At 35.1% G+C, this 14,585-nt stretch overlaps 1 protein-coding gene across 1 annotated transcript in view; it reads right to left on the bottom strand.

Annotated features, from left to right (window-relative positions):
- Positions 1 to 14,585, bottom strand: part of LOC101899098 (uncharacterized) — a 108,262-nt gene that overhangs the window by 34,002 nt on the left and 59,675 nt on the right. The window contains 2 exon segments of the mRNA XM_059122354.1: positions 468 to 562; positions 10,902 to 11,079. Of these exon segments, the coding sequence (XP_058978337.1) occupies positions 468 to 562; positions 10,902 to 11,079 (273 nt within the window).

Below are 14,585 nucleotides of genomic sequence, written 5' to 3'. Positions count from 1 at the left end.
CTTATAGTAAAGTTCGGAATTCATTAAAAGAGAAACTTCTACTTTTTCATCAGCTAAAAATAGGAAGAGACAAGCACACACACACACATAGCGGGAAACCCAAGATTTTTGCGGAAATACTGAACTTTGCTTGTTTATCTATGCAAAGAAAAGTGAGTGTAAAGTATTAACACACATCCTTATTGCCGTTGCTGCGGATCCTTGTAGAAGACATCGTCTCTTTTCTCTTTTTGTTTTTTTTTTTTTTTTTGTGAATATTACATTAGTTATGGTCTGGCGTTTAATGATTATAAAGGAAATAACTAGCGTAGCGGGAGTTCGAGTGAATAGTTAGGAGGAATCTCCACACCAGCACATATGGATGTGTGCATGTGTGTGTGCGTGGCATGTATTCGAATTTCCATGGCAATAGCTTGCCTGGCAGATTTAATTTTTAAAGCCTTAGCTAAGCATGCATGTAAACTTACCTGTCGTTTCAAACTTAATACAAGTCCTTCTACTTGCTTGCCGGAACTGAATGCTTGCAGCAAGCCGTTATGGAAATCATCATTACCATAGAGACCTGTAATGAAAGAGGAGAGGCATGTGAAATGCAGGAATGAATGGATGAATTAAAAATAAACTTGGGGATATGTCACAGAGCAGTAAAAGAGAGTGAGGGGAGGAGATAGAACACACCCATCCAAAGCCAATGAATTTTATTCACAAAACCCCCTGTCTTTCATAACTACAAAGTGAAAGTTTCTTTAATAACTGGTTCGCACAGTTTTTGAAATCATTGATTCGAATCATATTGAATAAATCCTCATTTAATGAGAGTTGCAACTTGAATATTCCCTTATTACCGGTTATTTTTTCCAACCTAGGAATGAATTGACTTAGATCAAAGCTTCCATTAGTAATAAGGTCATCAATCTTTACATTTTCTAAAGTTTTTCTCCCGTATTTAAGGATACACTTTGGAGTTGTACCAGAGAGAAAAAACTTTAGGCGAACACTTTTCTTTACCTCCTTTGCATTTAGTGGTTCGTAGACCCTAGGAATGTCTGACACGCTTGTTAATTTTTTGTCTTTTTGTGTTTGGTCTTTCTTTGATTTAGACCGCGTTGTTACCATATAGAGTCTCTTTGTACTCTTAATATGGTCAAAATCAATTCTGGAAAGGGCATCGGCTCCACAATTGTCCTTGTCATCGTTATTCTCATGTAATAATTTTTATTTACTACAACATATATTATAGAACAAAAATTGTAACCGTATTAAATAAGTAAAGTTAAATATATATGTAAGCATTAGTCTTTATACAAAAAAAAAAAAAAAACAAATATGAGTAACTTGTAAACATTAAACGTAATTTTAAAATAAACCATAACTAAATTTAAATAATGCCAGCACTGACTGTTAATTGTAAATTTATGTGAATAAAATTCATGAATTATAAAATTATACGAATTAAACTCAACTAAGAATAATCAACTTAAACCGTTGATTATTCTTTGTTAAAAAGGGAGGTGTAGTGTGTTTGATTCATCCATGTTGCCATACCTTCCGTATGACAACGTATCATACTGGTTTACATATTTGTCCAAGTTGGCATACCTTCTGTATCCAACTAATAGTATGCCTTTACTCAAGTTACAATACATTCAGTATGTAACTTTACACCCTCACTTTATTGAGGTATGTTGTCCGCACTGCTCCGAGATAGTAAGCGTGCATTATGCTTACTAAGCGTTTTCCCACGCTCACTTTATTCTTCATTTACCTTAAGTTAATTTTTGTAAGATAATATTATTTCAGTTCTAATTTAAATAAAGCAAGGTGAAGTCGCTTTTAGCGGCTTCCAATATAAAATAAAACTTATTTCATTTCATGGCGATCCTGCCAAACAAAAAAAAAAACTTTAAAATCTACAAAAGTGGTGCACCGTGTATAATGTGATTTCGGATAATCTATATATATTAAACGCTTAAACTATGGACCAGCAACACAGACCGTGCCAGCTCGTAAATTATAAATAGAAAAAAGAAAGAAAATGCCTCGGGTTTGCTAAAAAAAAGACAAAGAAACAATTGATTTGATTAATGATCCTTGTTTAAGTATCAATCGAAAAAGGATTTAACAACAACAACAACTATATGTGAAATTCAAATAAACAAAACATAAAAAAATCTTCAAAAAACAACGAGAAAAAAAAACCTAAAAACAACACAAGGAAAAAATAAGAAAAAAAAAAAAACGATTTTTTTTGCTAGTTGAAACAAGATAAAAAATTGAAAAAAAAAAGTAAATTCAAACACAAAATAAACAACTTTAAAAAATCCACAAAAAATCGTAATATGCCATTTAAAAAATAACTTAAAAATGGAAGCAAAAACCAATACAAGGTTAAAATATAATTTTTTTAATACAACAAACAAAAAAAGAAAAACATTGACATAATAAAACAAAAGCTGCATGTGACTGATTCTGACATTCTCTATTGTGAACAACAACTATCATCGAAACACCACATAAACAAACGGGGTCTTGAGATTTCCGAATACACGTATGTGCAGAAACCAGTAATGAATGAAAAGTTAAAAGATAACAAAAAGGAGCTGTGCACTTTCACTCTCGCAATCTCCTGCCTCTCATCGAGAAAGAAATTAATCCAAAGAGAAAGAAATTAATCCAAAAAGAAATTAATCCAAAAAAAGCAGAAGAAAGGATGAAATTGGCGAAGGAAGAACAGTGAAAAAGTAGAGAAAAGGAAAGCGTTCGTCTTCATATTCCATATATTGCAGATAATTTTTACAAACAAATACCATAATGCCAGAAATTCGCAAATGCTGTATTGTGGGATGCCTGTCGAGTTCTCGAAGAAATACACCAACGATGTGAAAATCTATGTCTAAGAAAATAAACAAAACAAACAAGCAAAAAAAGATTTAACTGACTTATGTACTGAATTCTCAGACATTTTTGCTTTAGAAACCGATAAAATGTCAACTAATAATTTTTATAAACAAGAGTTCCGAGTAATGGATGATACCCCTGTTTATATAAAAAATTATAGAATTCCACATACTCAAAAACAGGAAATCAAAACTCAGGTTGACAAATTAATACAAGATGATATTATAGAGCCATCATTTTCATGTTACAATAGTCCGGTATTATTAGTACCAAAGAAATCCCTTCCAGGTAATTCTGCAAAGAGATGGCGACTAGTTGTAGACTACAGACAGATTAATAAAAGGTTAATAGCGGACAAATATCCCTTACCAAGAATTGAGGATATTCTAGACCAACTAGGTCGAGCAAAATACTTTTCCTGTCTGGATCTAATGTCTGGATTTCATCAAATAGAATTAAAAGAGGAGTCTAGGGATATAACTTCATTCTCCACGAATGAAGGATCATTTCGCTTTAAACGTCTCCCTTATGGAATCAAGGTAGCGCCGAACTCCTTCCAAAGAATGATGTCAATAGCATTTTCTGGTCTTACGCCTGAACAGGCATTCCTGTATATGGATGATCTCATTGTAATTGGATGCTCTGAGAAACATATGATGCAAAATCTGCGGGATGTCTTCACGACGTGCAGAAAATATAATCTGAAGCTGCATCCTGATAAGTGTATATTTTTCAGAAATGAAGTAACCTTTTTGGGTCATAAATGCACTGACAAGGGAATTCTTCCCGATAACTCAAAATATGAGACAATCCAAACATATCCTACCCCAAAAAGCGCGGACGAAACTAAAAGATTTGTTGCCTTTTGTAATTATTACAGAAGATTTATACCGAATTTTGCAGAATACTCTCTGCCATTAACAAAACTAACTAGGAAAAATGCAAAATTTATTTGGACTGAAGAGTGCCAAAAATGCTTTGAGTATTTAAAGAATTCACTTCTAACCCCAAGAATACTCCAGTACCCCGATTTCAATAAACAATTTTGCATTACTTCCGATGCAAGTAAATATGCATGCGGTGCTGTTCTAAGCCAAGAGCATAAGGGTGTACAATTACCCGTGGCATATGCATCAAGGTCCTTTACCAAAGGTGAAAGCAACAAATCCGTAATTGAACAAGAACTCGTAGCAGTACATTGGGCAATAAAATACTTCAGACCATACATATATGGTACAAAATTTTTGGTGAGAAGTGATCACCGCCCATTGACCTACTTGTTCTCTTTGAAGAATCCATCTTCAAAATTAACCCGGATGAGATTAGACCTCGAAGAATATGACTTCGAAATACAATACATAAAAGGAAAGGACAATTGTGGAGCCGATGCCCTTTCCAGAATTGATTTTGACCATATTAAGAGTACAAAGAGACTCTATATGGTAACAACGCGGTCTAAATCAAAGAAAGACCAAACACAAAAAGACAAAAAATTAACAAGCGTGTCAGACATTCCTAGGGTCTACGAACCACTAAATGCAAAGGAGGTAAAGAAAAGTGTTCGCCTAAAGTTTTTTCTCTCTGGTACAACTCCAAAGTGTATCCTTAAATACGGGAGAAAAACTTTAGAAAATGTAAAGATTGATGACCTTATTACTAATGGAAGCTTTGATCTAAGTCAATTCATTCCTAGGTTGGAAAAAATAACCGGTAATAAGGGAATATTCAAGTTGCAACTCTCATTAAATGAGGATTTATTCAATATGATTCGAATCAATGATTTCAAAAACTGTGCGAACCAGTTATTAAAGAAACTAACAATAGCGTTAACGCCAAAATTAGAGAAAATATCTGCTGACGAGCAGAAAAGAAAACTCCTACAAACGTATCATAATGACCCATTATACGGAGGTCACCCTGGCATCAAAAGAATGTCAGAAAAACTCCGCAATAAATATCGTTGGAAAGGAATGTCTAAAGACATCAAAAACTATGTTAAAAATTGCAGTAAATGCCAAGAGAACAAGTCCCTTAAAAGGACGAAAGAACCTATGTGTATAACGGAAACCCCAGCAAGTGCCTTTGATATTCTCGTTATTGATACAATAGGCCCATTTATTAAGTCAAACAGTGGTAACGAATACGCAGTAACAATAATATGTGATCTCACCAAGTACCTGGTAACTATACCAGTACCCGATAAAACGGCAAAAACAATAGCTACGGCAATATTTGAAAACTTTGTACTTACATATGGACCAATGAGAAAAGTTTTAACTGACAGAGGAACTGAGTATAAAAACCAGACCCTGCAGGAACTTTTTAATATGTTGGATGTGAAACATGCTCCCTCAACAGCATACCACCATCAAACAGTTGGATCCATAGAAAGGTCACATAGGACATTTAATGAATATATTCGTTCTTACGTGTCATTAGAACGAACGGATTGGGACGAATGGCTTAAATATTTTACATACTGTTTTAATACTACTCCATCAACAATCCATGGTTATTGTCCGTATGAATTGGTTTTCGGCAAAATTCCAAATATCATTGATTCTATTGGTTTTAACACTGTAGATCCACTTTATAATGTTGACTCTTATGAAAAAGAAGTGAAGTACAGACTCCAAATGGCAAGACAACGAGCTGCCAAAATGATTACTCAATCAAAATTCTCCAATAAATTACAATATGACAAAACGGCTAATCCTTTACACGTACAAATAGGAGATTTAGTACTAGTAGAGAATAATGGCGGCCATAAATTGGAACAATTATTCAAAGGCCCCTATTCTGTCGAAAATATAGATTCTAATGGGAATTGCACGCTGTCATCGTCGGACAGAAAAAGTATTGAAGTACATAAAAACCGTTTAAAATTGTTCAATGCATTAAGCAATAACTTGAATTAAGAACAAAAATATTGAAAATATTGTTTTTTTTTAACTGCCTTTTAAATATAACTCTGCCTCTAAAATATACGTATATATAAATTTAGCATATACATACAATAAATTATAAAACTTACATAAAACATAGATAACTGGCCAGTACCTATGAAAATATAATAATATAATACATAGTAATAATATAAAAACATACATATATATAGTAATACATAGTAATAATATAAAAACATACATATATATAGTAATACATAGTAATAATATAAAAACATACATATATATAGTAATACATAGTAATAATATATAAACATACATACATAGCAATAATCTAAATCTACTTTAGATCATTTAACTTTTCAATTCGACTTAGTAAACTAATATATAAGAATACATCTATTAATTAATAAAAAAATATGTATATATGTAAAATAATGAAAAAAAAAAACATATTAAATCACTTATATTAAAATTTAAGATCCCACAACAAAATTTTATAAAATTATATTTGAGTTTTACAAATCATAAATTATATTTTATAGATATCGTTTAAGTTCAAAAAAAATTTTTTGCTATTTTTCGTTATTCTCATGTAATAATTTTTATTTACTACAACATATATTATAGAACAAAAATTGTAACCGTATTAAATAAGTAAAGTTAAATATATATGTAAGCATTAGTCTTTATACAAAAAAAAAAAAAAAACAAATATGAGTAACTTGTAAACATTAAACGTAATTTTAAAATAAACCATAACTAAATTTAAATAATGCCAGCACTGACTGTTAATTGTAAATTTATGTGAATAAAATTCATGAATTATAAAATTATACGAATTAAACTCAACTAAGAATAATCAACTTAAACCGTTGATTATTCTTTGTTAAAAAGGGAGGTGTAGTGTGTTTGATTCATCCATGTTGCCATACCTTCCGTATGACAACGTATCATACTGGTTTACATATTTGTCCAAGTTGGCATACCTTCTGTATCCAACTAATAGTATGCCTTTACTCAAGTTACAATACATTCAGTATGTAACTTTACACCCTCACTTTATTGAGGTATGTTGTCCGCACTGCTCCGAGATAGTAAGCGTGCATTATGCTTACTAAGCGTTTTCCCACGCTCACTTTATTCTTCATTTACCTTAAGTTAATTTTTGTAAGATAATATTATTTCAGTTCTAATTTAAATAAAGCAAGGTGAAGTCGCTTTTAGCGGCTTCCAATATAAAATAAAACTTATTTCATTTCACTGTCATAAGTCCGCCGCCACAGCCATGCCAATATCAATTGACCCCATTATTAATTGAATCCGTTTGGGGAAAGTCAATGATCTTAAAAATGCTACGGCGAATGCAATCAATATTTAAATTGGAAATTATGTTCTGAATTCAGCTGATGCAGCTCCCAGCGCTCTTAGGGCCACGAGTGCCAGCGCCACCAATAACCGAACAATTGCCACTCTTTTGTATTCTCCGTTTTTTTTTGTTTGCGTGGCTGTTATTTGGTTAGACCATGGCAGAACAGAAATCGTGGGTGTTCTGAATGGGAGTAACAAACCAAAAAAAAAAGCGGAACAGCCGAAATCATAATCAAAGCAAACACATGCCAGCATTTAAAAGCCGAGCTCCCCGAAACACCAGAAGAAAAAAGATCTACAAAAAACTCCAGCAACAGCATTAAGAAGTGCATAAGCCACCAGCTGAATGGTCAACAGAAATATTGTTGTTTCATTTTGGAAATATGTTCGAAATCCTGGGTAGGATTTTGATTTATGGATTCTATTAGATAACACCAATGGGCGAAAAAGAGCAGAAACAGAAGTGGAGGGCCTTTGGCAGAGAGTTAGGTAAACTCTTAACTAAGTTAGGTGGAGATTGGGATAATAAAGGGTAAAGTTGTTAAGTCAGTTGTAGGAAAATGGAGGGGCAACAGATGCAGGATGAGGGAGCAGAGAGGATAATCAAGGAGTCGGATTTTTGGGAGATTTTGGAGACGAAAACTAAGCCTTTAAAGCGATATGAAGGGTCGATGAAAAGACGTGCTGTGGGGTCTGTTTGTCTGTATAGATGAGCGGAAAAGTCCCCGACTCGCCCCCGCGATAAGCTAAGAGGTCAGCGTGTCTCCCGAGATGGGTGACCCCCCAGCTCCCGATAGAGTAGCCGAGGGTTCAGGGTGTCTGTATATTAGACCCAGAAAAGTCAGCTTGTCTCAACAGATAAGCTGAGGTTCCCGCAACACCCAATAGGGAAGCTGAGAGGTCAGTGCGTTTCCACAAACGACCTGAGGGGCCATTGTGTCTCTACAGGCGGGCTTTGGGGTTAACGTAGCTACGTAGATAAGCTGAGGGGTCAGTCTTCTCTGTAGATAGGTCAGGATGTCTTTATAGGCGAGCTGAGAGGTCAGCTCCTCCACAGACAAATTGTGGGATTAGCGTGTCTTTATAGACATGTGGACAAGTTGAGAGGTCAGCGAGCCTCTGAAGACGAACTAAAGAATCAGTGCTCCTCTGTAGATGAAATCAGGGGTCAGCGCGTCTGCGACCCCGGCGAGTTGAGAGGTTAGCACTCCTCCACAGATGAGCTGAGGGGCCAGCGTTTCTCTGAAGAGATGCTGAGGGGTCAGAGTATTTCTGTAGAGGAGCTGAAGGGTCAGCGGTCTCTGAAGACGAGCTAAATGGTCAGTGCTCATCAGCAGACGAAATCATGCGTCAGCGCGTCTCTATAGACGAGTTGAGTGGTCAACGCTCCTTCAAAGACGAGCTGTGTAGCCAGCGTGTCTCTGAGGAGGATCTGAGGGGTCAGCGATCTCTGAAGACGAACTAAAGGATCAGTGCTCCTCTGTGGGCGGATTAAGGGGTCAGCGCGTCTGCAAAGGCGAGTTGAGACACCAGCGTGTCTCTGAAGTGGAGCTGAGGGGTCAGCGGTCTCTGAAGATGAACTAAAGGGTCAGTGCTTCTCTGCAGCCGAAATCAGGGGTCAGTGCCTCTCTATAGGCGAGTTGAGAGGTCACGCTCCTCCACAGACAAACTGAGGGGCCAGTGTATCTCTGAAGAGGAGACGAGCAGTTAGCGGTCTCTGTAGAAGAGCTAAAGGGTCAGTGCTCCTTTTGTAAACAAAATTAGAGCTCAGCGCGTCTGTACAGACGAGTTGAGAGGCCAGCGTTCCTCCACATTCTAAAGAGGAGCTGAAGAGTCAGCGGTCTCAGTAGGCGAGTTCCGCGGTCTGCGCTTCTCCAGAGACGAGCTGAGGGATTAGTGTAATTTTATGAAGGAGTTAAGAGGTCAAGTTGCCTCCATAGACCAGATGAGGAATAAGCGGCCTCTATAGACAAGCTGAATGGCTAGCGTGCCTTTACAGACGAGCTGTGAATTTAGAGTGCCTCCATAGACGAGGAGAGGGGTCAGCGCGCCTCTACAGTCGATCTGATGGATCAGCGCTTTTCCATAGACTAGCTGAAGGGTAAGGGTACCTCTACATTAAACTCATGGGTCAGCGTGTTTTCATAGACAAGCTGGGGGATCAGCGTTTCTCTATAGGCGATCTAAGACATCAGCTTGTCTTCACAGGCTGTCTGAGGGGCCAGCGTATCACTATAAAGGATCTGAGGAATCAGCGTGTCTCTGTAGATAAGTTGAGGGGTCAGCGCTCCTCCACAGATGAGCTGAGGGATTAGCCTGACTCTATGGACGAGTTGAAACTAGACCACATTACGAATCCGATTTACGGCTGACCGCCTCTACAGACGAGCTTAGGGATCAACGCTTTTCCATACGTGAGGTGAGGGGTCAGAGTTTCCCTGAACAGCCAGAAATGCTCTTTCACCCGAAAAAAAAATCCAGAAAGGATAGCTTCAAAATCGACTTTAATAAAATTAAAGTTTCTGGACTTAGCTGTGTTTTTATATATCCGAAAATAAGTTAAAGTTATTTTATTCTCCCTCCTTTTTGGCGTCCTCATTTCATTTTAGTGCCAGCATTATTACGAACGAAAAAAAAAATATTAATACAAATTGAAATGAAGCGAGCAGGAGCAGAAGAAGAAGAAGAAGAAAAAAACTAAAAAACTTGAAATTGAATTATTTGGCCATATAACTGTGATTGTTGAACCGAACTGAAAGAAGGAACAAAATCCCAGCGGAACAAACACCAACACCACTGCATGTCCTCGGGTAGACAGTCAGGCTGTCTGTTAAACTGCCAACAAGCTTCTTCGAATTGTGTTATTTTTACAATAGTTAAAGATTTATGTGTGACTCTGAATCTGTGTGTGTGTGTGTGTGAGAGAAGGACAGAACCGAGCACAGTTTTGGTGACCAGATTTGCCTAACTAAACTCTTGGCATTTTTTTGGCTCCAACTACCCGGCCTTAATCCTTAAAAAAATAATTGTATTTTATAGAAATAATAAAATTACCCTGAAAGGAAGAACAAAAAAATAATGGAAAGACAAAGGAAAAAATATAACGAAAATAACTCAAAGATAATAGATAAGGTTCGGAGAATGAGGAAACAAGCAAAAACAAAAAGAATAAAATCAAAAAATACAAGACAATAGACGTCTTTATGTGCCGCAGGTTATAATAAGTCTTGCGACAAACAGGAAGGATAACATTGACAGCAGAAAAAATGTTTTCATTGTTCAATGCATGTCATCGACTTTTATGAACTCTTGAACTTTGAGGTAGACAAAGAGACCAACACACACACAGACACACACACGGACACATGCATGTGTGCCTTGTACGGTGAGTAAATACGGACAATTTATCTAATTAGTGTTGTAAAACAAACTTGCATAGACAACGGCACAAAAAATGGAGGAGGAAGAAGAAGGAGAGAAAGACAAACAACAAGAAAAAAAAAAAAACAAATGGATAGCCAAGGATAAGGACTTGGCAAAAAAAAAGAGAGAACATGGAGGACACAAGTTTCTTTGATTCTCATAAAACTTGTAGGTTTAAATTAGTAATCAAGCCGATAACAACAGCAGTGTAGGTCCTTTATCCTTATTTATTGTTTGAAGGAAGGGACAGAAGGAAGAAGAAGCTAAGGGCAACAGCAGCAAGAAAATAAATCGAATACTTACCTAAACCTATTGAAGCGCATGTCATTAATGTAATTATTACCAGGGTACAACTTTGACAGCGTTGGGCACTGGGCTTTCGTGGCTTGCGATCACAGCAGCGTGTCAGCAGATATAGGAGTAAACCAAAAAGTGATAATATCAGCAGGCCGGCGGGTATTGAGGCTAAGATGCCCAGACTCTGGAAAGAGAAGAATAGGAAAAAAATGGGGAATTAAAAAAAATTTAAAAGAATTCCAAAAAAAAAGATCAAGAACTGTTTTAAAAAAAAAAATTGAGGAAAAAATGCTGTTAAAAGGGGTTTTTAAGGATTTTAAAGGAAAGTTACGTTTTTCAATATTTTTTTTGGTTTGGAAACTTCAAAAAAAAAAAAAAAAAAAAAAAAAAAATATGAAGAACTGAAAAAATGGGGAGTTAAAAAAAATTTTAGCAAAATTCAAACAAAAAAAAAAATAGCTGTAAACTGGAGTTTTTAAGGATTTTTAAAGGAAAATTAAAAAAAAAAGTAAAAAAAAGGATCAAGAACTGAAAAAATGGGGAATTAAAAAAAATTAGAAAAATTCCAAAAAAAAAAAAAAAGAATCAAGAACTATTTTTTGAAAAAAAAAATTGAGGAAAAAATCAGAGCTGTAAACAGCAGTTTTTAAGGATTTTAAAATTTTTGTTTAATATTTTTTGGTTTGGAAAATTCAAAAAAAAAAAAAAAGTATCAAGAAAATGGGGAGTTTAAAAAATGTTAGTAAAATTCAAAAAAAGGATGAAGAACTGTTTTTTGAAACAAAAATTGAGGAAAAAACCAGAGCTGTAAACACGTGTTTTTAAAGATTTTTAAAGGAAAGTTACGTTTTTCAATATTTTTTGGTTTGGAAAATTCAACAAAAAAGGATTAATAACTGAAGAAATGGGGAGTAAAAAAAATGTTAGCAAAATTCCAAAAAAAGGATCAAGAACTGTTTTTTGAAAAAATGAGGAAAAAATCAGCGCTGTAAACAGGAGTTTTTAAGGATTTTTAAAAGAAAGTTACGTTTTTTAATATTTTTTTGTTTGGAAAACTCAAAAAAGTATCACTAACTGAAAAAATGGGGAGTTAGAAAATGTTAGCAAAATTCCAAGAAAAGGATCAAGAACTGTTAAAAAAAAAATAGGAACAAATCAGAGCTGTAAACAGAAGTTTTTAATGATTTTTAAAGGAAAGTTCCTTTTTTTATAATTTTTTGGTTTGGAAATTTAAAAAAAAAGTATCAAGAACTGAAAAAATGTGGATTTAAAAAAATGTTAGCAAAATTCCAAAAAAAAAAAAAAAGGATCAAGAACTGTTTTTTTGAAAAAAATGAGGAAAAAATCAGATCTGTAAACAGGAATGTTATGTTTTTTAATATTTTTTGGTTTGGAAAATTCAAAAAAAAAAAAAGAACTGAAAAAAGAACTGAACATTTGGGCGCCATTTATGCTATGTAACCCATATGACCTTAAATATTCCCCTGGCAGTAACTCTTTAAGTCCCAAACATTCTCTCCGAAAGATAATTTTCATTTCTCTTTGTTTCTTCCTCAAAAAAATCTTTACTTCCGTTTACTGGCTGTCTTGTTCGTGATTCCACATAATTGCTGGGAATTCAGTCATTCATTCTTTCATTATATAGTCGCGTCTAGCATTGCCCACATAATTGGTAAACTGTAAACAGGCTTGACATGTCCGCACAACTCTGCAAAGTGAAAGAATAGCCAACGACAACAATATCAGCCTACATGCGGACATTTAATTTGAAAATTACCCGCATTTAAAGTGATTTGAAAATAGAATACCCTGCCCTCCTCGTAGTACAATTGTAATTTACAAAAGGCATAAATATTGATATGAATGACTGTGTGTGTGTGTGTGCGAGTACATGACTGTACATGATAAGTACTGTTAAATATTTCGTAATTTCAACGGAAATACTGGGGGATGGGGGAGAGAGAAAGCACTGTAATAAAGGGTTTCGATTTTATGAATCAGCGTCAGAGTTACTACGTGAGTGGGATCTCGTTAAGGAGGAATTTCGTCGATTAGTTGTAAAATGGCGCCCAACATGAGATATTTCTTCTTTTTTGCACTTTAAAAGGCGAAGTTATGATACTTGTTTGAAATGGCGCCCAATGTGGGGTCTAAATAATATATTTTGTGTTCTATGGAGATCCTGATTCAACCCACTATAAGAATGGCAATTAAGTTATGATATTTGTTGTAAAATGGCGCCCAATTCAGGATCGAAATAATATATTTTGTGTTCTATAGAGATCCTGAATCTATTGTAAAAAAGGATTTCGATTAGTTTTAAAATTGAGCCCAATATGGGGATTCTATGTTTTTTTTAGCACTTTAAATGGTGAAGATATAATATTGGTTTGAAGTGGCGCCCGACGTGGGGATATATAATATATTTTGTGTTTTAAAGAGATTCTAAATCTATTGTAATAAAGGATTTCGATTAGTTGTAAAATGGCGCCCAATGTGGGGATTCGATGTTTCTTGTTTAGGACTTTAAATGGGAAGATATGATATTGGTTTGAAATGGCGCCCGACGTGGGGATATATAATATATTTTGTGTTTTATAGAGATCCAGATTTTTTCATAAAGAGGGCTTTGATTTGATGATTCAGCGCCAGAGTTACTATGGGAGTGGGAGTAATGGGTGAGAAAGGGGATTATGCTATAAGTTGTAAAATGGCGCCCAATGTGAGGATTCAATATTTCTTTTTTTGCATTTTAAAAGGGAAAGATATGATATTTGTTTGAAATGGCGCCCAACGTGGGGATACATTTTGTGTTTAATACAGATCCTGATTTAATCGTAATAAAGGCTTTCTATTAGTTGTTAAATGGCGCCCAAAGTGGGGATCTGATACTTCTTCTTTTTACCATTTAAACGGCGAAGTTAAGGTATTTGTTGTGAAATGGCGCCCAATGTGGGGCTATGTGTTCTGTATGGATCGTGATTTTATCGTAACATAGACTTTCGATTTGAAGATTCAATGACACAGTCACTACGTTAATCGGATCTCTTTGAAGAGTAATGTGTTAGAAATGGAATAGCGGCGATTATTTGTAAAATGGCGCCCAATGTGGGGATCTAATCTTTCTGTTGTTTTTTCAATTTAAAAGGCGAATTTAAGGTATTTGTTGTCCATTTCAAAAATAAATTTGGGGGGATAAAATGTTTTTCTTTTTACTCTTTAAACGGCGAAGTACAGGTTTTTGTTGTAAAATGCCCATTGGGCGGCATCTAAAGGATATATTTTGTGTTCCATAGAGATCTTGATTTCATCGTAATAACAGGGTCTCGATTTGTTGAAACAGCGAGACAGTTAATAAGTGATTAGAGTCTCGATGAAGAGTAATGTGTGAGAAATGAAATGGCGGCGATTATTTGTGAAATGGCGCCCAATCTGGGGATTTAATGGTTTTCCTTTCAAAGTCGAAACTATGATTTTTTTTTAAATGCAGCCAAATGTGGGGTCTAAATAAAATATTTTATGTCTTTTATGGAGATCGTGATTCTATCCATTTGAAAAAGGGAAATTAATTTGACCCGTATCAAGTGGTGGTGGGATTTATGTGATCAGTAATAAAATGGCGCCCAATGTGAATCTTAATTATGTAGGTTATTTCTCAAGTTGTTTAGGCCCAGTCCCGCTTTTAAAAAT

The sequence above is a fragment of the Musca domestica genome, unplaced genomic scaffold, assembly GCF_030504385.1.
Source record: "Musca domestica strain aabys unplaced genomic scaffold, Musca_domestica.polishedcontigs.V.1.1 20, whole genome shotgun sequence".
Lineage (NCBI taxonomy): Eukaryota > Metazoa > Arthropoda > Insecta > Diptera > Muscidae > Musca > Musca domestica.
The sequence above is the reverse complement of the archived record's forward strand: the minus strand, read 5'-3'. Positions and strand labels throughout refer to the sequence as shown.